At 41.1% G+C, this 24268-nt stretch overlaps 1 protein-coding gene across 2 annotated transcripts in view; it reads right to left on the bottom strand.

The window, feature by feature from the left end:
* Positions 1-6553: 6553 nt before the first annotated feature.
* The window catches only part of RNF150 (ring finger protein 150), a 346382-nt gene continuing 328667 nt past the window's right edge, over positions 6554-24268 (bottom strand). For both annotated transcript variants that reach the window (XM_020989851.2, XM_020989852.2), the window contains one exon: positions 6554-14364. In XM_020989851.2, coding sequence (XP_020845510.1) covers positions 14246-14364 — 119 coding nt within the window. In that variant the 3' untranslated portion in view covers positions 6554-14245. The remainder of the gene's footprint in view (positions 14365-24268) is intronic.

Here is a 24268-nt window from a genome sequence, read left to right as displayed (position 1 = left end):
GTGTTAAATACTATAAGAACTCAACTTTCCCCAGTCCATCTATATTTCTTGCCATCTGGTGAATTTCTATGGAAATGGAGCATCTATCCCATAGGCTTAGTGTAAGAATCCAGTGAGATAAGGTATATACAGTGCTTTCCAGTCTTGAATGGTATACAAATGCTAAATATCAAGATTAGACAAAGGATCTGAGATTTGGTTAGAGTAGGGAATTTCTAGTTTGACAACCCCCTTCCCCAAGTAGATCACAATCCTTTTATAATTTAAAAAATACATCCTAGTGAGTTACTTAAGGCAGACAGAGGTTAACTGACTTGTCCCAGTGCCTACGCTCTTAGGTGTCAAGAGACAAGAGATGGATCCAGACCTTTTTAATTACCATCTCAGCACTCAGCACTAGAATCTGGTCTATAGATCAGAGTAAGCCAATGAGCATTCTTTTTCTGGGAACCTGGCAGAGTGTTCTATAATCTAAGCAAGTAGGTAAATGACCATTATTGTTAAGAGAGGTTTATCAGGAATCCTCAGAGAAGAGCTAAATACCTTTCTGGGCTTTTTGAAGCACTAAGCAGCCCAAAGTACAGTAGTTGGCAGGGTAATGACTTAGAATTGTGTAGAAAAGCTAAACTGGCTGCCTGGCTTAAAATGGGAAATGGGAAGTTTTTAGTCATCCATGCTCAAGGAATCTAAGAAGACACAGGTTGGGATAATATTCATTATTTTAAATGTTACTGATATGTAAGTAATCATTTTCTTATTGATAGTGAATAGGGGTAGAGAGCCATTCTTGGAATCAGAAAGATCTGGGTTTAAATCCCACCACTGACAAATACTGGGCAAGAAAATTAAGCTCTTAGGGTTTTAGGCCAGTGGTGTCAAATTCAAACAGAATCAGATCCCTGCTGGTAGCATATTGACTTAGAAAACCACAAATTAATATTACCTATGTTGTGTTGTATTGTATTTTTATTTATTTTGTTGTGTACTTCCCAATTACATTTTAATCTGGATCTGCTGCACTGGGGAATGTTGTGGGCCACATGTCCCCTGCTCCTCCATTTTTGACATCTCTGCTCTAGCCAACTGTCTAAGATTGGAAGTTGTAGAGAAGCTGCCATCTTGCATTGGCAGAGAGATTTTCCTCAAATAAAGGTTCCCTATTCCAATGAAATTACAAGTCTAGTTCCTATCCCTATAGCAACTGTTCAACTAGTATGTGTATGTATATGTATAATATACATACATACCTCTCATACATATATGCCTCTCATCCATCCTTTCATCTGTCCATGTATTGTACATACATATGGGATTTTTTTTTTAAATTTGTGTCAGACTCTTTGTGACCCCATTTGGGGCTTTCTTGGTGAAGATACTGGAGTGGTTTGCTATTTCCTTCTCCAGCTCATTTTATAGATGAGGAAACTGAGGCAAACATGGTTAAGTGACTTGCCCAGAGTCACACAGCTAGTAAGCATCTGAGGCTGGATTTAAACTTATGTCTCCCTGACTTTAGGCCCAGCACTCTATCCACTGTGCCACCTAGATGTCCCTATGGGATTGTAAAGTATATGCATATAAATATGTATATGTTTGCATATGTATGTATGTGTATACATATGTATATGTGCATGTAAAAGTGTACATGTATGTGTGTGTAGACACACATACTACCTGTGAATTTATGTAGCCGTCAGCATGACATTGACCCCACCTCTCTCCTAGCTCTTTCTTTCCCTAAGCTGTCCCTAGCTCACTCATTTTACCTCACCCACTTCAAGAGGTCAAATTGGTTCCTCAGAGGAGAAGCCATATGACTGTTACTCTACCACAGGATTCTAGGCATAACCCTTGCCAGTGATAATTCCTACTACATTCAATATATCCCACCTTATAATCCCCAACTGGCATATTTTCCATGAATAATATTAGCTTACTATTAACAATATTAGTAGCACTAATACTCAATTTTAAACAAAACATTTACTGAAAACACAAAGCAAGCATAATATTCATGTAATATCCCACCTACATGCCTCAACTCTCCCACTTATGTGCACACTATTCCTGGGGAGACACAAGTCTCAGGGCAGTGAAACACATGTAAGGAATACATATAGCTGGGACAACTCACAATCTAGAACTTTAGATGTTGATAATTTTTTCTGTCTCAAAAACTATAAAAGTTCCTTGATAAATCTAACTCCTGTGTTGAACAGATGCTTCTGTTTCTAAATTAAGGTGGTCTGTGATGTGCATGACTAATACTCACTGAACACAACATCTTAGATGGACTAGTCAATCCACTGATTTTTTTCTCTGATGCTCACCTGGTATTATTCCCAGCAGCAGCTATAGTGTTGATCACTTATAACCTTAGGCTTAGAGGATGCCTTCAGCTAATGTAGTGTTATACTCTTTGATTCTTCTCTTTTCCAGGATAAACATTCCCAGTTTCTTCAGTTGGCAGGACCATCCCAGTTCCCCATTATACCACTGATGAAAAGCCTTTCACCATTGAGCTTTCCCTCACCGCTCCCAAATCTCTCTGGTGCTTTGGTGGCTTTTTAATGTGCAGTGCTCTTGTGTGAGATGCAAGTGATCAAGGTAGCACGCTAGCATATTTGTAAGTCTGGTCATAGGTGATAGGAAGGAATGTGCATTACATTTCTTCTCTGCTAACCTCTGCTGGCAGAACTAAATAATCAAATGTTTTTTCTGTTCAGTATAAACTCTTCGGAAGGTTTGTGACTCTTCGGATCATGGTACCCAGTTTTAAACAGAACTATTTCTTTTCCAGAATGTTCCTTTATTGATGCCGTGACATGTTAGAACCTGCCAAGGCAGTATGGTTCAAGAGTCATTTAACACTGTTCTCTTTTGGCTCTCCTCCTACCTGTGCGACCCCTCCTCTGTCTCTTTAGTTTAATCATCATCCCTATCACCTCCCCTTTCCCCATAACTGTTAGTGTCTTGCAAGACTTGTTCCTGGACCTTTCCTTCCCTTTCTAAACTCTTTCTTTAGCTCAACGGTTCTTCACATTTTTGTTTCATAGACCCCTGGGGCAGTCTGGTGAAAACAATGGACCCCTTCTCAGAATAATGTTTTTAAATACATAAAATACATAGGATTACAAAGGAAACAAGTGAAATTTAATTATCAAAATATTTTTTAAAAGTTCATGGACCCTGGGTTAAGAACTTCTGCTCAAGGTGATGTCATTAGCTCCCATGGATTCAATTATCTCTATGTAGATGACTGTCAGATTCATATTCATCCCCACTCTTTCCTGAGATTCAGGCCACATCACCTACTTCCTATAGAACATTTTGTCCTGGATGCCCTGGAGACATCTCAAACTCAGCATGTCACAATCAGAACTCACCTTTCCTCCCAACCTACTCTTCTTCCAATCTTCCTTATTTCTCTCAAGTGGCTACAAAGACAAAAATAAAAAGTCCTCTCCCTCAAGGAGATTACATTCTTCTGTTGGTTTCTTATAGACCACATCCTGTTGAATAGCTGAGTAAAAGCATAATGCCAGCCTCCTCTCTTTCCTGAGGCCATTTGGTAAAATAGAAGAGGCAGAGAAAGGAGGACAGTGGAAGGAGAGACTGTATATTAGTGAGACTGGATCCTCTTTCGGATCTTCATGGCCTCTGGACTCTTTTCCTCCTCTGTCTGAGACTGTTGTCAATCATGTGAGTATACTTAGACATCTGGCTGGCCCATAGCCTTGGCAGTTTTTGCTCGAGGTACTATTATTAAGCCAAAGAGCCCACACTCTTAAGTCTTCAATCTTCACTGAGCTGGACTTGGGATTTCAGCCAGGATGAAGGGTAGCAGAGGTAGGCAGGCTGCTGCCCTGTGAGCAACATAGCAGGGGATATGGGAAGCTTGCATACTGAGACTTCTTAATATGACTTTTAGTACATTTGCATATTTTTAATGCCAGAAAATCCAACTTACCACGGCCCGAAGCTATTTCATGCTGAGGTCATACAAAGTCCTTGTCCCTCAGACCTCAAGAAATACTTTATTTAATGGCCTCCTAAAACACTTATTATGTAATAGTGATAAGAAAAAGTATCATTAAACATCCATTTTTGGGTGGGACTTGTGATTTTAATCAGCGTAGGGAAATCCCTGTGTGGAAACTCCCTCTACCAATGCATATCTGTAAACTCATCTGTAATTTAGAATCTTAGAAAGTTGTCTGGGCAGACCTTCCTAATTCTAAGACTATCCTTGTCACTGATGGACAATAACAACAACAATGATAACGAGAGGCCTCTGGTGGCATGGTGGATAGAGTGGTGGGCCTGGAGTCAGGAAGACCTGAGTTCAAATTTGGCCACAGACACTTATTAGGTATGTGACCCTGGGCCAAATCACTTAATCTCTGTTTCCCTCAATTTCCTCAATTGAAAAATGGGGATAATAATAGTACCTACCTCCCAGGGTTATTGTGAGGATCAAATGAGATATTCGTTAAAAGTACTTAGCACTGTGACTGCTGCACAGCAGGTATTGTATAAATCCTTATTCCCTTCCCCTTTCCTAATAAATAAAAAAAAAGCACACTGAGATCTGCAACCAGGTACATCTCAAATGATCCTCACAATATCCTTGGAAGGAAGGTACCACGGGTGTTATGATTCCCATTTTACAGATGAGGAAAGTGAGGCTCAGAGAGGTTAAATAATATATGTATGGTTACATAGTAAGCAATGGAGTCAGAATTTGAACCCAGGGTCTGACTCCCAAGTCCAGCATTCTTTCCACCACTCCAGGCCACTTAAATGTTGTGCATTAGAATTCTTGGGGTGGTTGCATCATGCCTTTATTACAGAGGTGTCAAACATTAGGCTCCAGGTGGCTCATAACATTTCCCTGTGCAGCTGCAACCAGATTAAAATGTTAACTGGGAATTTTTTTTTAATAAAATAAATAAAAATACAATATAACATAGGTAATGTTAACACGTGGCCCGCAGGGATCCTTATGTATGGTCTAATGGCCCCTGATTCTATTTGAACTTGACACTTTGGCTCTATGAATTATGGGAAGGTAGGTACAGGAATACACACTGAGTCACAAAGGCAGTAGTCTGATTCCACTTTTATTAAAAAACAAAAACAAAAACAAAAATCCCCCCCAACCCCCCCCGCAATAAAATGTCTCAGAATTCACATCCTTGGTTTAGCTTTTATAGCTTCAAGATTTTTACTGGTACATAATAACACAGTTGCACTTATTTACATTAGAATCCTCTAGATAACAAAAATAGCCATGTCATACTACTGAAGGTTTCCAATTATCCTCCATATTTTTCTAGTACCCCCAAAATAAGACCTACTGTATGTGCTCTTTTAAGCACATAACAGCATCCAATAAAGCCAAGTCCGTGTATGGGTCTCTTGCTAATTAGACAAAGGAATCTCTTTCAGAGAGTTTTCTGATTGCTCTATTTTTTCAAGAGATATTTAAAGTGCATTGGGAGGGATGGAGGAAGAAGGCGGGGGAGAGATACACACAGAATGAAATAAACTCATGCCTGGGCCTGCTCTAACCACCAAAATACATCTGCAGCTCTGTACAGAAAAGAATGGTGGGGTAAAAATGGCCCCATTCCGTGTACCTCTACTACCAAACTGCGGCCAGCAAAAGGCCACGTGAAAACCCTAACAGGTTAATGAAAATGCCACTGGCGTCTGGGGCTGTGATTGCCAGGCCTGTGTCTCATAGGTCATGGTGATGCTCTGAGTGAGGAATCATTCCAGATGTTCATAGGAAATCTCATGTATGGTGTGAAGAACTGGATAGAGATTTCTCTTGTGGAAAGGACACCTGGATTGTGATCCATTTGGCCAGGAAATATTCAGGGTATATTCAGGAAAGAAGAAAAACACATTGGATTTTTCTTTAGCTTCTAGGAAGGTCCTAAAAATTGGGTGTGATATCCTTCATGCCCGACCCAATCACTGCTTCAAAAATATTAGAAAAAAGTGATCTCTTAACTGGAAATAGTTACATTAGGGCAGATGTTTAGCTTATGTTCAAGTGAGAAAGTGTAAAAGGAGTTAAAATAATTGTGTGTGTGTGTGTGTGTGTGTGTGTGTGTGTCTGTGTTTTCACATTTTGTGTATTGGCCTTTGCTGGTAATGGTTTGCAGTCTAATAAGCCTGACATCATTAGATACTACTTAGGAGGTTGACTCCAGAAGCCAGAATGACCTGCTCTCAGCTCATCTTATGTTAAATGGAGCCCACATCTTTTTTAATCTTAAAATCTACTTGAAAGAAAAAAAAAAGAAATCTATTTTTCCCCCTGGAAATGGATGGAATGTATCTTTTCACAAGTACAAAACCATGTAAAGTTTGCTAAATACAAGGAACATCCCACTATAAAAATAACAGTCCCTCCCTTCCCTCCCCCCCTACATTTTTTCTAATTATAAAATGGTACAGCCTTTTCCAGATGACTCAGATGGAAGTGAGAAATAAATATGGGGCTATGTACAGATACAAATACACTTGGATCGTCCACACCTTTTACATTCATCAGAAAGAAGCATGTTTATTGATCTTCCTTGTGAATTTCACATGGCCGGATTATCAGGATAACAAGGACAAAGCAGTTAGTCCCTGATATTAGATTTCTAGGCAATCATTCTAGCCAGCCCTCATTCTTGGAAAACAGCTTCTCTATTTTACAGAAAAAGAGGCTGCTGATTGTGAGATTGCCTACCCACTTGGGTTTCCCATCCAACATTTCAGTGTTCTTCACATGTGGTCTTCTTCTTTTTTTTTTTTTTTAAAGTGGACCATATTGGTGTTGCTGAAGAAATAGTTGTAATTTTAAATTAAGACCCCGAGCTCAGTGACTGAGGAAGTGGACATGAAAAGTCATGTCCTGACTCTGCCAGAGAAGAAAGTTGATCCAGCAGAGGGCACCCTGCCTCCTCCCAAGGATACACTAGTGCGTCAGTACCATCTGGTACAGCAAAAAGTTCCAGACCGAAAAGCCCATCTGTTATTCATTCTTCATCTGCACAAATGTCGATTCGTACCTGTAACACTCTAGTGTTTTCTTTTAAAGACCTGGAGACACTGTTTAATCACTGGACACATATGGGCATTCTTTGGCAATCTGCAAATCATTCTCAGTTCTGGATCGAAGGATGTGGGGACCAACTAAATGTTCAAGAAAGCAATGGACTGGGCTGAAATTTCTGAGCAATGAGGGCTAAGCTCTCAATGGGAAAGATGGAGGGGGACTAAGGCCACTACTTGTTTTAGACTTTGGGATTTGGTAAAGTAAATCAATGTTTGAGAGAATACCCAGACATTCCACTGGGACTCAGAATCCCAGAAACATTAGTACCAAAAGGGACTTCTGGGATCATATACTCCAACCCCCTCATTTTAAGAAAGAAAAGTGAAGAAACAGAGGCTATGAGAGATGGCTTACCTAAGGTCACATACTTAAGTAGTAGAGTCAGAATTTGAATCCAGGTCTTTGGACTCTAAGTCCAGCACTGCTTCCATGACACATCCTCCCTTCCTGTCTTTACCTTGAGTTTTGTTTGTGAAAATATTTGAATAAAACAAAGCTTTGTCAATGGAAGAAATAGGTCATCCACCTCAATGATTCTCTGTCTTTGGTCTGTAGAGTAGGTGTGTAGCCCCTTTCTTTCTCCCATTCCCTTCTCCTATGACCCATCATTTTAAGAAGAACAGCAATGTCACAGGAATAGGCTATCTAGGATGTGGAGGCCAAAAGAGATTCAGCCTGACAGAGGCTGAGAGGGATTTTCCATATCTTTTCTTTCCCCATGACAGTGGTGAGGTCATGTCTTACCCTCCTAAGAAGAGCATTCTTGTCTTCTCATTCTCAATAAATATGAAGTGAATGGTTGTTCCTTAGGTGTCGTCTCAGTGCCGACAGATTCAAGAGCTTTGATCACAGGTTTTCCTGAAAGAGCCTCTTGATCACAGAGCACATGAGCCAGATTCACTTTGGAAGCAGGGCAAAGAGATGGGCTTGACCTTGGCTTTTTCCTTGTAGAATAAGTATTACAACTTGAGAGCTTTCATTGGGCAGATGGTAACTGAAGTCTGGTTATTAATGGCCCCTTACAGGATCTGGATCCCTTACCACCCATTCCGGGGATTATAATTCAGTTCCATTAAAAGGATCGAAGTGGAAGAGGCTGGTTATTGATCCATGGGCTTTTAAAATAAGGCCTGCTTTTATCACAGCCTTGGGTTGTTAGGTGGAGAGGAAGGAAGGCTGAGGGAGAGGGACTAAGTAAAGATGTCAACTTAATCATTGTTTACTGAGAATCAGCCTCTTCTCTTTCTCTGCTATCCATTGTCATGGGCTGTAATCATGTCCCTCAAAAATAAGTCCATTCAATGAAGAACTGAAATTCTAGTCCTGATGACCACAGTAGCTTCCAGAGGTTTAGAGCTAGATTTAGAGCTAGAGGGAAATTTAGACACAATCTAGCCCAATCCCCCCTTTTCATAATAGATGAGGAAACTGAGGTATTGAGAGGGGAAGCAACCTGTCCAAGACTGCCCTGGCAGTTAGCGGTAGAGCCTGTGGTATTCAAACCCAGATCCTCTTGCCTTCATATTCATTGTCTTCTCACTCTGCCTGCTCATTTCAAGATCCTGTAATCTTACCTCTCCCCTCACTGTGTCACCAATCACAAGTTGTTGTTTTTTTTAAATTTTTTTGCCAACCTCCTTTAACCACTATTATTCAAGGCACTCAGTGTTAGCTAGCCAACATTTGCTAAGTGGCTATGCTACACCCCGGATGCCACCAGCTCGACCAAGTAGAGATGACCATTTCCATCATCCTCTTTCTCCATTTAAACAGTCAGTCACATTTCTGAAACATCCCTAATCACCCCACAATCTATTTGTAGTGAAATAATGAGAAGAGTTAAAATGAGAGATAGCCTGATAAAAATGTTAGCTTTTGGGGCAGCTAGGCAGTGCAGTGGCCAGAGCACCAGCCCTGGAGTGAGAACCTGAGTTCAAATCTGGCCTCAGTAGCTGTGTGACTCTAGGCAAGTCACTTAACCCCAATTGCCTCACATAAAAAAATAATGTTAGCTTTGGACTCAGAGGAGCTGGGTTCAGATACTGTGACTGACATTTATAAATCATTTGATTTTGTGCAAGTAATTTCACTGAGCTGGGCTACAATTAAGTTTCCTTAATTGTAAAATGAAGGGATTGGATTAGATGACCTCTGAAGTCCCTACTAGGTCTTTATTTATGGTGGTATCATTCTCTGAGTGAATAGTGCGAATGGATTCTCCTGTCCCCAGAGCTCTTTGGGAAGATGGTGTGGGGAGGGGAAAGGGGAGGAGTTGGAATAGTAGTGACAGGAGTGGCAAAAGAGTGAATTAAACTGCAGGATGGATGTGTTATTATCAAGGGGGCAGTTAGTGGCAAGAAAGTCTGAGAGGAACAAGAGCTACTGGTGGTTTGGGACAAGACTGGTGAAATGAAGAGAGAGTGAAAATAAGAAAGTTGGGTTATGAGCACAGGCTGTCAGAGCTGGAAGGGAACTCAGGCTCATTGAATGATCTCAAAGGTCTCTTCGAAATCTGAATTATATGACTGAATTCAACTCCCTTTACAATGTATGGATGCTCCCTATGATACCCTTGACAGTCTGGGTAGCTACAGAAATGGGGAACTCACTATGTGAAATTGTACTTCCCATTTGCTTTATAGCAAATGATTTTTCTTGTTAGAAGCTCAAATCTAGATACTGTTACATGTGGAGAACAATAAAACAAAATGACAATTTAGGGGCCACTGACTTCTTTAATCTTGAGTGGTGCTTGAGTTTCACTGGTTGACCTATGGAAGAGATCTGGAAGAGAAAGAAAGCAGGGAAAGGAGGGAAGGGAAAATGGAGAAACAGAAAACAGGAGGAAAGAATGAGAAGTGAGGGTGAGGTGACTGGACCAAGATGGCTGATCATTAAGCTTCCAGTCTAACCTTCAATGATTCCCAAGCTCCAAGAGAGAAAATGAGGATGCAATGGGAAGATGCCTCAGGTGTAAATGCCTTACCGTCCCTGGGTGGAGAAGGAGGTGAGAAGGACTCCTGAGAGCCATACCTGAAATGGCCATTTGACACTTTGGGATTGGAAATCATGAATCCAATCAAAGTCTGGCTTGTTTTGTCCAGAAATGCTATTGGGGCACATCTTGTTAGATGTAAATCCATGGACATGAATGTCCTTTCCACTTTTGATTCATTCATCTTTCTCAAAACTCTTACCTATCTAGGAGCTAAACTTTTACTGAGAATCAAGCTTTAGGACACATCCAAGAAGAATGTGAGTATGATAATAATAGGAGCCTCCAAATTTTTCCCAGAAGGAAAAGCCACATTTTAGGATAGATATTGACAAACTAGAGAATGTCCAATAGAAGGGAATGAGAACGGAGAAGAATCTCAGTTCCATGCCATATGGTGACTGGTTGAAGGAAATAGGGAAGTTAAGCCTGGAGAAATGAAGACTTAATAGTTGCCTTCAAGTATTTGATGGACCATCCTGTGGAAAAGGATATGGTTTGTTGTGTTTGGCCTCAGAGGCTGGTTCTTAGAAGAATAGTGGAGGGACAGCTAGGTGGCCCAGTGAATAGAACACCAGTCCTGCAGTCAGAAAGACCTGAGTTCAAATCTAGCCTCAGACACTGACTAGCTGTGTGACCCTGGGCAAGTCACTTAATCTCAATTGCCTCAACAAAACAAAACAAAACAAAACCCAGTAAGGGAAAGTTTGAAGGAGGAAAATTTTGGTTTGATGAAAGAAGCAACTTTTTGATCTATTGAGCTGGACAATTCACACACCTGGAAGATTTGTTTTCCCCAGGCGTATAAAAGCCCTGCACTGACCGAGAATTCCTACACTTAATGACCATATTAGCATCCATACACCTTGAAACCAAAGTTCACTAGTTTGAGCATTATCTGTAGGGTCGAATTATATTGTAGTTGAGGAAGAAGAGGAGATGATGGCTAAACTAGATTGGGGAGGCACAAGTAGAGATCTAGAATCCTCATGGGTTCCTGCCTGTCATTATCCAACTGAGTCACATTAGTGACTAATCCTCAAACTGATCTTCAGTAAGGAGCAGAGCCCAAATGAGGATACAGTGAATGGGGCTTTGCCCCAGGGCACAAATATCTAGACTGTCTTCTGTACTTCTGTCTTCTGTACTGACTGTTCTCTCTTTAGGCTCAATTATTTTTGGCCTAGGTGAAACAATTCCTAGTTACAGCTCAGATAAATAGATAACTTCTGCAAAATCTGAGGCCTTTGTTGATATGAAGTGTTGAGGTCATGTCTTAATTACCTTTGGATTTCCCCCAACACAGTCCTTCATATGGAATCCCTGGTGCTTAATAAATGAGCTTTGACTATAAATGTAGTGGTGTTTTATGAAGCATAGAGCTCTATGATAACAGTAGAAACTGCAGGGTGCTACCCACTGCTTGATGGGTTCCTGTCTTTGTGCCCCAAACCATATGATTTAGCTGGAAATCACAAGATCAATCATTTAGTCTAACCTACCCATTTCTCAGAGGGGGAAACTGAGGCCCTAAGAGTGGCTTGCCCAAGATCACAGAGGTAGGATCAGAGGACCATAGCTTTAGAGAAGAAACTTTAGAGATCATCTAGCTCAACCCTCTCATTTTACAGATGAGGAACATGAAACTCATATAAAGGAAATCTTGCAAGGTGATCTTGGGCAATAGTTATGATTATTATTTCGTATATATATATCACTCTTGCTAATTTTTACTACTATAGGGGTGCAATGATGCTGATAATCTAGAAGCATAATTCAATTCAAAAGTCATTTTAAAAATCTGGCTTTGGAATGTATTATGATTTTTTCATCTTCTGAGCCCAGAGTGATTGATGGAGAGGAAGGTGATGCAGCCATATGTTGAGTAGAAAAGAGGAAACCCATCTGGGACTAAGAATCTTCTATGGATAATGTACAGATGGATAATCAATGTTTGCCTGTAATACCTTTCATCCAAGGATCTCGAGTCACTCAGTACTTTAGAAATCATTGGAAACAGTATAGAACAGCATATCTTCACGTTGCCCAGATTTAGGGCTATTGTCCTGATCATTCAAGGACTCTATCTGCAACACATTAGCTCTCAAGCCTGAAACAGGCTGTGGTTATGGAGAGAATGGCTCTTTTCATCCTCCACCCCAAATCATGGTGCCTCTCCAAGCTCCAACTTCAGCTCCATATCACTGGTCAGAGCTGTGAACAAGGCTCCCTCTTGTAAAGAATGGCCAGACCATCTTCAAAGATCTCATCTCTGCAGAGGAATAGTTTGAGTCCTAGATAAGTTAGAAGTTCCTGTAGGCAGAAAACACTTCCTTACCTTTTTGGCAATCTGCAAACCTGCCCAGAAGGAGACCTTCTAAATAACAGATAACAATGGGCAGTGGTCTCCCTGAACTCTGTTCCATGTTTTGGCAAGCAGCATATCTTGATAGCAAAATCCACATCTGTTTGTTGAATGGGTTTTTGAAGTGGGGTAAAATGATCCTCCTCAGAATACAGGGGAATGTGAGGGGGATTCATGCTCAATTTTCAACCCAGGTGCCATCATGGATGGAGGGGGCTTCCCACAGTGGGCAAGGGTCTGCAGTGATCATCAGCAAGAGACATTGACCAAGTCAAGTTGAAAGTCTTCTCTGCACTTGGACAGTTCAAACGTAATACACAATTGCATGCTATAAAAAAATAGCTTATCTCTGTCAAAGATAGGGGGAGAAAAAAAAAAGAGGTGAAAACAAAAACTCATTTAAAAACCCTGGTAGGCTTTCACATATACTCAGTGCCTCTTCATTTTTCCTTTGCTTGGCCTCTCACAGCTAAGATAAACTTGATTTAGCCAAGTTCCATGCTGTTCCTCTATGTTTAAAATGATTTAGAAGGATTACACTTCACCTGGCAAAAGGCTGTGCTCAGGGAATTGTGGCAAATGTTTCACTAAAGAGTCCCCTAAATCCTTCCATATGGGCCAGGGTCAGGTGTAACCATCAAGTGTTGGGACTGACACTGCTCCTACTGTTGTCTTTGCTATGTGTAGGGGCTCTGAAATAGTCAACTCTGCCATGGCCTTTCACTACTCAATTTTCCTAACCTACCAAGCCCAGCTCACCTTTGACCCAATATGGATTCATATTCTTACAGGAACCAATGCACAAGGGTTTTGGCTTGAAGATGAAAGCTAGCACAGTTCTTAGCTGTACAATTCCTCATGAGTCCCCAGCTACCAGCCCTTCAAAATCATGGAATGCTAGTAATACAACTGGAGGCAGTTCCAGACTTGTAAGAAGTCTCCCTTTCATGTGACATGTGCCTTTAAGAGCACTTGGCAAGTGGAAGCCAGGACAATGTAGCTTCAGATGATGAGGCCCTAGCCCTGGGGGATTTAGGACTTGGAGTCAGGTGAGTAGGGGGAGGGGGCCTCTGGCAGATGTGATTTGCAGGACTCACTTGGGAGGACTGAAAATCGTAATGAAAGCTGGTTTAGATGGTTATGAGGGGCTGGGGCACCAGTCCTTCTCAGACCCATGCATACTTCATGATGAAATGTCAAGGTCGGAAATCTGAAAGATGGATTACAAATGGATCAGAGCAGGCACTGGTTGCTTCCCCACAAGAATGTGGGAGGAATAAGATGAAGGGAGCCAAAGGGAGACAAAGTGGTGCAGATGTCAAGCAAATTACAGATATCCTTAAAAACAACAACAACACCGAATAGAATGCCAGCAACACTACCAACCACCCCCAAACAAAAGTTGCCCGGGGGTGGGGTGGAGGGATAAGAAGGTGAAATGAAAGTAGGAAACACTCTCGAGGCTGTCCTTTCAGTCCCTGTTTTCTGAGCCGCTGAAGCCCGTGTCCTTGAGCACGTTGGGAGTGGTGGAAAATAAAACCGCTTTCGACTTCCAAGCTGCCAACATCGTGGACTGATGGAGAGATGCTGAAACTGCGTCCAGGTTGATGCAACTCTATGTATTGCTTTTCGTGGACCCCCTGGGAATGGAGCACACTGAAGCTGTGGTGGTGGTCTGGAGGTGTATGACTGTAGTGAGGCCTGGAGCTCGCCCCTCCCCCCTCCCCCTGGAGCCCAACCATCCCCTTCGTCTTTGCTCAATGTTTCAGGATTTCACCTCTTCACAGTCTTGGTCAGTGGAAAGCTCCACATCAGAGAGTCCAACTTCCATTGCCATGATCAACGAGATATCTGAATCACTGCTGACCGCTGGCTCTTGTTCACCTAGAAGCAGAAAATAAAGAAGATGAAATCTAGACTAGGGCCTTTGGCCATAAGGTCATCCACATCTAAGTAGCTCCAAAAGAGAGGAAGTGTGGGGTAAGGGATAGGGACTTGGCCTCAGAGTCAGAAAGACTTGGGCAAGACCTGAGTCAAAGCTAGCCTCGGCAAGTAATTTAATTTCTCAGTGCTCTAGCCAGGGTGGGCCAAATATGGCTCATTTGCTTTTGTAAGGGTCAGTGAACTAAGAATGGCTTTTGCATTTTTAAATATGATAAAACTTTACTTAAAGATGTAAAAAATATTCTCATTTCACTAGCCCATGGCACAAAAGTAGGCAGCTGACCAGATTTGACCCCTAGGTACCTAGTTTGCCAACCCCTAGGGACCATAGGTTTGTTTCCTCATCTAGGAGAACCCTATGTCAGAGAAATCATAGGCCTAATCCGTATCCTTATTCTAGTGCTAAAAATCATTTTTAAAGGTCATAGCAATACAAAGATCCTACATCCTCCGTGTGGACATGGAGAAGGACAACATAAGAAAATTCATTATCAAACAGGATCATGACTTTTTGGAGGTGGTACATTGGATAGAATGCTGGGCCTGGAGTCAGGAAGACCTGAGTTCAAATTTGGCCTTAGACACTTACTAGCTCTGTGACCCTGGGCAAGTCACTTAACCTTGTTTGCCTCAGTTTCCTCATCTGTAAAATGAGCTGCAGAAGGAAATGGCAAACCATTCCAGCATCTTTGCCAAGAGAATCCCAAATGGGGTGATGAAGAGTCAGACACGACCAAAAATGACTGAACATGGTGGGGTGGAGGCGACCTTGGGTTCTTAAAAAGTATGAGAGAAGAATTATCTACTCTACCGAGGTGGGAAGGCTGCAAGTACAGGCCTAGTGATAGACTATATAATCACTAATGCAAAGAACAGCATAGTAAAATGGAATGATGAGCTTTGTGGTCAGAGGACATGGGGTTAAATCCTCTTCAGTTAACAAGCTGTGTGACCTTGGACAAGCTTAATTACACTGAACCTCAAAACCTCATCAATGATAGGAAAGGTTGGGACTGGATAGATGCTTTCCTGATCTTAATCTGTGATTCTATGATCAGTCTATCTAATGTTGGAGAATCTTATTACTAGGGCCGTAACAGCCATTTTTATGCTGGGGACAAGCGTTGGATGGATCTATTGAGGGAAGAAGAAGAAGAGCATCTGGGACACTGAGAGATTTCTACAGTGATAAAGGACTGGCTGACAAGGGGTAGTGGAGGAACTGGTTTGGAGGTTTAGCCACTGGGAGAAGGAAGTTACGTACACCCTGAGGTAAGGCCACTAACCCCATTGTGGGGCACTGGACCAGGCATGGAGGAAGCTTAGGCCAATATTACCTATTCCTTCTAAATTTCCTGGAAGCATGCCCCTGCAGGAGGTGAAACATGAAAGAGGGGTTGGAATTGGGGGAAAACCTGCACCCTAGACGGCCCTTTTGTACTCTCTACATTTTCTCCCCTAAGAGCCCTGCTCATCACCCCATTTTCCACAGGAGGATACATTTTTTGGTCATGGTAACAAACAATTTTTACTAAGTCCTGAAGGAATTTAGATCTAGGTTGGTAGACAGACCCTCCAACTTAATTAAATCATAGTTTGTGGAAGTACCAAAATATGAATTTTATCATCTTCTAACTCTTTGGTCTGACAATTCATATTCCCAAGTAGAAAAGCGTCTATTCACTTTCATTTGTGCTCACAGTCATCAACATTTGTACTTAATCATTTATTACACAATTTGTGTGTTGGAGATAAACTCAACTGAAGCAGTTGATTTGAGTCAAATAGATCTGCACCCCCACCTCTTCCTGTGACCATCCTCCCCTTTGCTCAGCCTCAAGGGACCCTTGTGTCCTGAAATCCTGCTGTCCCCAACTCTGCCTGTTTCATTTCCCTTCAGAGGCAGCATGGTACACATTGGAGAGGGTAGTGGATTTGGAATCAGACTACCTGGATTCAGATCCTGGCTCAGCTGCTTATTACCTAGGCAAATAAGGAGTGCTGGATGTGAAGTCAGGAAGACCCGAGTTCAAATCTGGCCTTAGACACTTAGTAGTTGTGTGACCCCGGGCAAGTTCCTTAATTTCTGTTTGTCAGAGTTTCCTCAACTGTAAAATAGGGATAATAACAACATGTATCTTCCAGGGTTATTGTGAGGATCAAATGAAATAATATTTGTACTTATAGCATATTACCTGGCACATAGTAGGTGCTATATAAATGCTTATTCCCTTCCCCCACCACCTTATTACCTATTTAATCTTGAACAAATCACTAGCTCTCAGGGGCTGTCTCCTTTGTAAAGAGAGGGCATGGAACTAGATGACCTCTATCTTCTCTTCTATTTCTAATTCAATAATCATGATTCTTTCTCCAAAGTCCAACTCAAATGCTACCTCCTCAATTTCTCAGAGGTCAAAGTGACCTCTCAAATTTTTCAGAGCACTTTTTATCTCTGCTTTGTACTTACTATGTTATATCTTTCTTTCTTCCAGTTATTTAGGTGCAAATTTTATCCCCCCTCCCATTATAAGTTCCTTGAATGTGTGGTCCATGCCTTACTTAATTTTTTTTTTATCTACAGTGCTTTGCCCATAGTAGGCACTTAATAAACATTTGTTGGATTGAAAGCAAATTGTTATTCCCATTTTACAGGAGGCTTTTGTTGTAGTTTAGCTGTTTCAGTCATGTCCAACTGTGCATGACCCCATTTAGGCTTTTCTTGGCAGAGATACTGGAGTGATTTGCTATTTCCTTCTGCAGCCCATTTTACAGATGAGGAAATAAGGCAAAGGGTTAAGTGACTTGCCTAGGGTCACACAGCTAATAAATACCTGAGGCCAGATTTGATGAGTCTTTCTGACTCCAAGCCCAACCCTCTATCCCTTGTTCTACCTAGCTGCCCCTGTAGAATGCTTAATAGCTTCTACACAAGATAGGAATCTAGAGTTGGGAGGGACTTCGAAAGCCACTTGTGATCATAAAATCACAAATTTATGATTCCAAGGAACTTTAGGTGACATCCAGTTCAACCCCCCTCATTTTACAGTTGAGAAAACTATAGCCAGTGAGGTTAAGTTGCTTAGTCAGAATCACTTTCATAAGTGACAAAGGCAGGCTTAAACCTAAACTTTCTGACTCTGCATTCAGTGCTCTTTCCACTTATACCTAGTTGTCTCTGGTCCACCTACTAATTTTTTATTTTGAGTTCACCTACTAATTTTACTCTTCACCACCATCCTATTGCTCTACACATTTTTACAATAAAGAGAATGAGGGACTACAATGCTGTGACTTCACTGCTATATATAACCAGTAGATGGCATGGATGGATTTCCTGGCCAATGACCACCCGTTCAACCAGTCTACTTCTCCTCTAACTGGAAGAGTTGGAGGCATAGTGTTCACAGAGGAAGGCTTTCATGGTGTTTCCAAGTTTGTGGTTCTGAGACTCTGGAGGACATTCTAGCTCTCTAGAGACTCCATCACTGTGAGTTCTCTGTGTTCCTTAATTGATTAAATCTCATGGTAACTGGCAACCCAGATGGACAGAGAGAGACACTGCAGTTAGAAAGAGAGCAGCCGGGCTGTGACTTTCCCCAGGAAGACAATGGATTGCCGTTGGCTGAGAAGACAACTACCCAGAGTCTAGACATTAGAGCTCCCTCCTTCCCTGGGCTCTCATCTAATCATTTGACTCTTCCTTCCTTTTGTGGGCTCCCTGGGCTGACATTTAAGAGTGAGGGTATGAAACAAAAAAATTTTTAAAAGGGTACTTTCAAGTCTTTTGGGTACATTTTTTCTTTAACGAGTTAACTTTTTGCTCTTTCCTCTCTCAAGCAATCATGCAGTTAAAACAAATTGTGATTTAGAAAGTGAAATGCAGCTCCCAATTATAGTTTGTCCCCCTCCTGTCTCATTCTGCGCTGGTGAAATTTCCTGATAATTGCAACTGTTAGATTGGGCTGGAACTAGATATTGAGAAGAGAAGTAGGAATACAAATCAGACACATTTGTTTTTTATATTGAAGAATGTTTCTGTCTATTACAGGGAGAGTAGATTGCTTTTGACTGTTCACCAGTGGGTTGTAGATACGTAATTAGAAGATGAATAGTAGTCTCGTGCACAGACTTTTGAGAAACTGCGTGCAAACCCACCTCCAGCTACATTTGATAAGGCAGCATTTAAAGCAGTTATTGGTGACATGACTACTTATGTAGACAAGGAGTGAAGAGGGGGAGGCTTTATTCTATAATATATGGAAGAATCTTATTCACTGCAAAGGGCTGGGGTGGGAGTAGAGGGGGCAGATTCACTACCCTTGGAGACCTACATATTTCAAGGGCCTTGAGGGAAAGGCCTATCTCTGCTTTTGTTTTTTCATTCCCAGTGCTTAGCAAAGTACTTGGCACATAATAAACATTTAATAAATGCCTTTTTTACTCCCCTCCCTCCCTCTCTTGTCCTTCCTCCTCCCTCCCTCCCTCCCTCCCTTCCTTCCTTCCTTCCTTCCTTCCTTCCTTCCTTCCTTCCTTCCTTCCTTCCTTCCTTCCTTCTCTCTCTCTCTCTCTCTCTCTCTCTCTCTCTCTCTCTCTCCTCTCTCTCCCTCCTCCTCCCTCCCTCCCTCTTCCTCCTTCCTCCTTCCTTCCTTCCTTCCTTCCTTCCTTCCTTCCTTCCTTCCTTCCTTCCTTCCTTCCTTCCTTCCTTCCTTCCTTCCTTCCTTCCTTCCTTCTTCAAGGCTAGGAATGGGAAGGGGAGGGGGGGGGATACAAAGACAAAACCAATTCCTACCTTCAAGGAACTTACACCCTTGAACAGCTTATTCTGTATCTATTGAGATATACATATACCATACTTTACAGAAAAGCTGTCTTCCTGAAAAGTGGGATGTGACTAGACAGTGGATAAATTAATTCACTTTAAAAGCACTCCAGTAGTTTGGAATTTCAAAGAATTTTATAAGATGTCATTCGTAAATGGAAGATTCTTTTTGCAGATTGCATAATCAGTGCCTAGCTTATATTGTGAGTCAGTTTAGGATTCTGTATGTTGGGCTTCTTTAAAGCAGGAAGCCCCTAAATTCTTCCTCAAAGCCAGGGCTCCAGCAACAACACTGGATGATTTTAGCAAAAAAAAAAAAAGCGTCACTTCCTGAAAGATTCAGGCAATAGCTTTAGCCCTCCACTACTAGCCCCTGGCTCTGGAGTAAGGACACCTTGCCTCTTAAGATTGTCATTGAGGATTTCTCTCCCCCCCGACCCCGATAGGATCACAGATTTAGAGATGCAAAGCACCTTCAAAGTCATCTAGTTCATCCCTATCCATCATTTTACAGATGACAAAATGGAGGCCAAGAGAAGCTAAGAGACTTGGCCCTGGTCACATAGAAGAGTAACTAGTAGAGTTGGGATTTGAATTCAGGGTCCTGTGACTAAGTTTAGGACCCTCTCTGAGGCATGGCAGATGAGTTGTTGATCTCTATCAACAGAGGTCATTTTCACACTAGGATGCTCTACACTGAGGAGATCATAGGTTTTCACCATTCTCCTGAACGTCTATCACACAGCTGTCAAAGAAGAGTTTTAAACCCAATAAACAATTTCCTGGATCCACATGACAATAATTGTGCTTTCAGTCCCTATTAATTCAACTCAAAAATTCAATTTGACAAATATTTATTAAGTACCTACTATATGCAAGGCACTGCACAGGGCTCTAGGGATACAAAAAGGGAAACGAAACAGTCCCAGCCTCAAGGGCTTACGTTCCAGGGAGAGTACACAGCACATATATAAGTAAGTAACCATAAACTATGTATATACAAAGTAATATGTGATGATAAATAAGAAAATGGATGATGAAAAGGTGTAGAGTGGCATAGTTGATAAAATGTTAGACTTGGGGTCAGAGCTAGGTTCTGATCCTGCCTCTGTGTAATCCCAGACAAATCTCCTAACCTCTCCGAGCCTCAGTTTCCATATCTGTAAAATGTAATGGTTAGACTAGATGATTTCCCCAGTCGCTTCCATCTCTAAGTCCTATGGTCAATCAATCAAAAGCATTTATTAAGTGCTTAACCCTGTTCCAGGCACTGTACTAAACTTCTACTATGGATTCATTAATGCTTTTAAGTTAATTTGTATTTTATTTATCCTAATAGCATCTATATACATTTTAAAAATAGTAATACACACATGTGGGACATATTATTCAGTCTATAAAAAGTATGTTTGCTTATGTTTGAGTCTTGCTGGAAACTGAAGATCAAGATGATAATGGATCAGAGAGTTGTAATTTTAGAATTTGAAGGGACCTTAGAATCTAGTCCATCCAACTCACTTTCTACATGAGGAAACAGAAGCCTAGGAAAGTTAAGTGATTTGCCCAGATTCACACAGGCAGTACGGTCAGAGACAGGATTCAAATCAAATGCATGTTCTCTGAGTCTAGACCCAACTATAAAGAGATCATTTGGGCCACACTATTATCTAGATTCTGAATCTACTTGGTTGAAGGCTAGTCTTTTCTTTCATTATCAGAGTACTACTCAATGTATGTAGCAAGAGTAAATGTTTCTTGGCATACATATTGCAAGGGATTCACAGACCCCCTGAAACTCTGAGACCTACAGGTAGAAAATAATCATTGTCTTAGTCTTTAAGAAAGTTAGATCAATGGAGATATGAAAAGAGATATTCGTTTTTAAATAGTATCCATCATAGTCAGATATCATAGATAGAGAGGGCAGGTCTGAGAGTCTAGGAGACCTGGTTTCAAGTCTTGCTTTTGCTGGCTCTGTGGCCACCAATTAGTCACAATCTCTAAGTGCCTCAGGACATTGTCTAAATTATAAGTGACAGATGAATTACTGAACAGCATCAGCAGAAGATGTTTCCACATTGGGAGTTCCTCACACTGATGAGATCATGGGTTTTCATCACCACACACCCCTCCCCCTTGGGGCAGCTAGGTGGGGCAGTAGATAGAGCACCAGGTCTAGAGCCAGGAAGACTCATGTTCCTAAGTTCGAATCTAGCCTCAGACACTTACTAGCTCTATGACCCTGGGCAAGTCACTTAACCTATTTTGTGCCTCAGTTTCCTCATCTGTAACATGAGCTGGAGAAGCAAATGGTAAATCACCCCACTATCTTTGCCAAGAAAACCCCAAAAGTGGTCATGAAGATTCAGACATCACTGAAAATGACTGAACAACAATACTCCCCCCTGCCCCCAGACTTCAATGTCTGTCATTTAACAATCAAAGATGAGCATTTGAATGAAATTACAATAGGCACAGAAACTCTGATACAAAATGCTCTTAACACCCATATATGGAAACTGGCTTATTTACAAAATGGTATTGAGAATTGCTCCCCTAAAGTCTTCTGAGTCTTCATTATGGTGTGCAGGTGACAGGCTCTTTCAAGTTATACCCGTTGGGTACAAGCTGTGTCAGGTCCCATCAAGTAGGAAAAGTTGCAAATATGGGTCTGATGGCTGGAATTCCTTGGAGGACCAGTCCAGCTCAGTTCAATAGGGCTCAGCACCAGAAGGGTGGCCATCAGGTGCTGAATGGCTTTCTGTCTACAAGAATGTTGGAGGGAAGTGGTCTGTGTTGGTGGAGGGAGTACCCACAATGATGAAATTATGGATTCCTTAGACATTAATATGGAAGTCACAGTACAGAGGCTCCTGTGTCAAAAAACAAAAAAAACACCCAAAACCTCATTAACGACTCAACAAAAATACCAATTAAATACACTGTTATGGAATTAAGAACTATATATTTAAAAGTAAGTTAATATCAGCTGAGTATTAATATAGAAGTAAAAAAATTAATGAAATGTGAATTAATGAAATCAATTAATGAAAAAATATGCACTGAATTAAAAAAAAAAACAAACCCTGTCTAGGTAGCTCTGTTAACTTGTTTTTGGACAAAATAATCTCAACTCAACAAGAATGGTTTGGGGCACAGCCTGGCCTAGTTGATAAAGAAAGCTGGCCTTGAAATCAAGAGTGAAAATCTGGGTTCAAATGCAGCTTCTAGTACCAGGATTCTTAACCTATTTTGTGCCATGAGCCCCCTGTGATGATCTGATGACATCTATGTATTCCTACCTATTGCCGTCCACATTCATAAGTGGAGGAAATGCTAGATTTCAGTTAGAGGATAGTGAAAATGAAGATGTAATTTTTTCCCCCATCCAAGTGTGCATACGCCCTCTAATCTATCCACAGACCCATTGAAGATCCACTGACCCAGCTCTTAAAAACTCCTACTTTAACACATAGTAGCTGGGTGATCTTGGGCAAGTGAGTGCCCCAATCAACCCTCTAAGACTAAGCTGAAGATCAGCTGCTATCTGCATTGGCAAAGGAAATTTTCTTATCAGGAGCTCCTTATACCAATAAAATCACAGTCCCTCAAAAAAAAAATTTAAACATTAACCTTGTTTATTTTTCAGACCCTGATATAAACCTTTTTTCTGTACTTGGGCAGGTCCCACCTGACAAAGAACAGGTCTGGCCATGTCACTCATTCTGTCCAAACAACCCACTCTCCTCTCCTACCCTTTCCCTTTCTCCCCTAAAACCTCTAGTGGCTCCCTATTGCATTTAAGAGAACATAATGTACCAACTCCCCAGCTCATTTAAAGTTCTTCATAACCTTGGGTCCAGTCTATCTTTCCTAACTGATTTTATATCATTCCCCCTCACACATTCCGTGTTCAAGCGGCACCAGCCTACTTGATAATTAATACCTTGTTCCACATCCCTGCCTTTGGGTAGCCCATCCCCCCCACCTGGAATGTATTCCCTCCCCATCTGTTGCTCTTACGATGCCTTTTTCTCTTTGATGCCCCATTCTGGTGTTGCCTTCTTTAGGAGGTTCAGATTGATCCTTTCAGTTGTATGGGGAGAGAAGCTTTCATTTCTGTCTTTTCATAGTAGGGACTTAGATACTTGTTGAATGGAATTTAATTGAATGGACAAGCATGACAATTTCCAAATGGACCAGATGCTGAATTGAGGATTATCACAAAGCTATTTTGTATGGGACATGGTAAATCTCATGAATCAAGACTTATTTTCATAAAAAAGTCAGCAAACACATATTTTTATAGGAATATACCACCAAAAATGTACATCTAATGAGGACTGTGAGGGGCTCTCTTATTAGAATTTCTATGGGGGGAGGGAGGAGATACTCTTTCACTAATAGCTGCCTCATTTAGTTAAGTCATAGGATCATAAGATCATAGATTTTGGGCCAGAAGAGACCCACTGATTCAGTTTTCTCATTTACAGGGGGGTGGGGCAAACTGAGGCACTAAGGTTAAATGACTTGCCCAGGCTCACATAGCCACTGTATGTCTAAGGTAAAATTTGAACCCAGGTCTTCCTGATTCCTACTCCACTACAATGTGCTCTCTTTCAGACATAAGCTTCCCCCTATCTCACTCCACATTTCTGTTTTTATTGCTATCACTATTTTATCAATGACTTATCCCATGATGAAGAGGGAAGCATTCACTAAATGGAGAACTCTATAGCTGGAGGGACAATTAAAACTTATTCTTATTAGAATTCTAAATTCTAATTTTTTAGAATTTTAAATTCTTTTATTTTTATAAATACATAAATAAAATATTCATAAAATAAAATATAAATGTTTTATCAATTTTATAAGTTACAAATTCTATTATTAGAATTATACATTCTATTATTAGAATTATAAATTCTTATTCCTAGAAAGAAAACAAGGAAGGCCATCGTGGCAAAACATGCTGGTGGGGATTCATCTGCACTTCCTCATTTTTTTAGTAATGGTCTAATG

Source organism: Phascolarctos cinereus, unplaced genomic scaffold, assembly GCF_003287225.1.
Source record: "Phascolarctos cinereus isolate Bilbo 61053 unplaced genomic scaffold, phaCin_HiC Scaffold_9;HRSCAF=440, whole genome shotgun sequence".
Lineage (NCBI taxonomy): Eukaryota > Metazoa > Chordata > Mammalia > Diprotodontia > Phascolarctidae > Phascolarctos > Phascolarctos cinereus.
The sequence above is the reverse complement of the archived record's forward strand: the minus strand, read 5'-3'. Positions and strand labels throughout refer to the sequence as shown.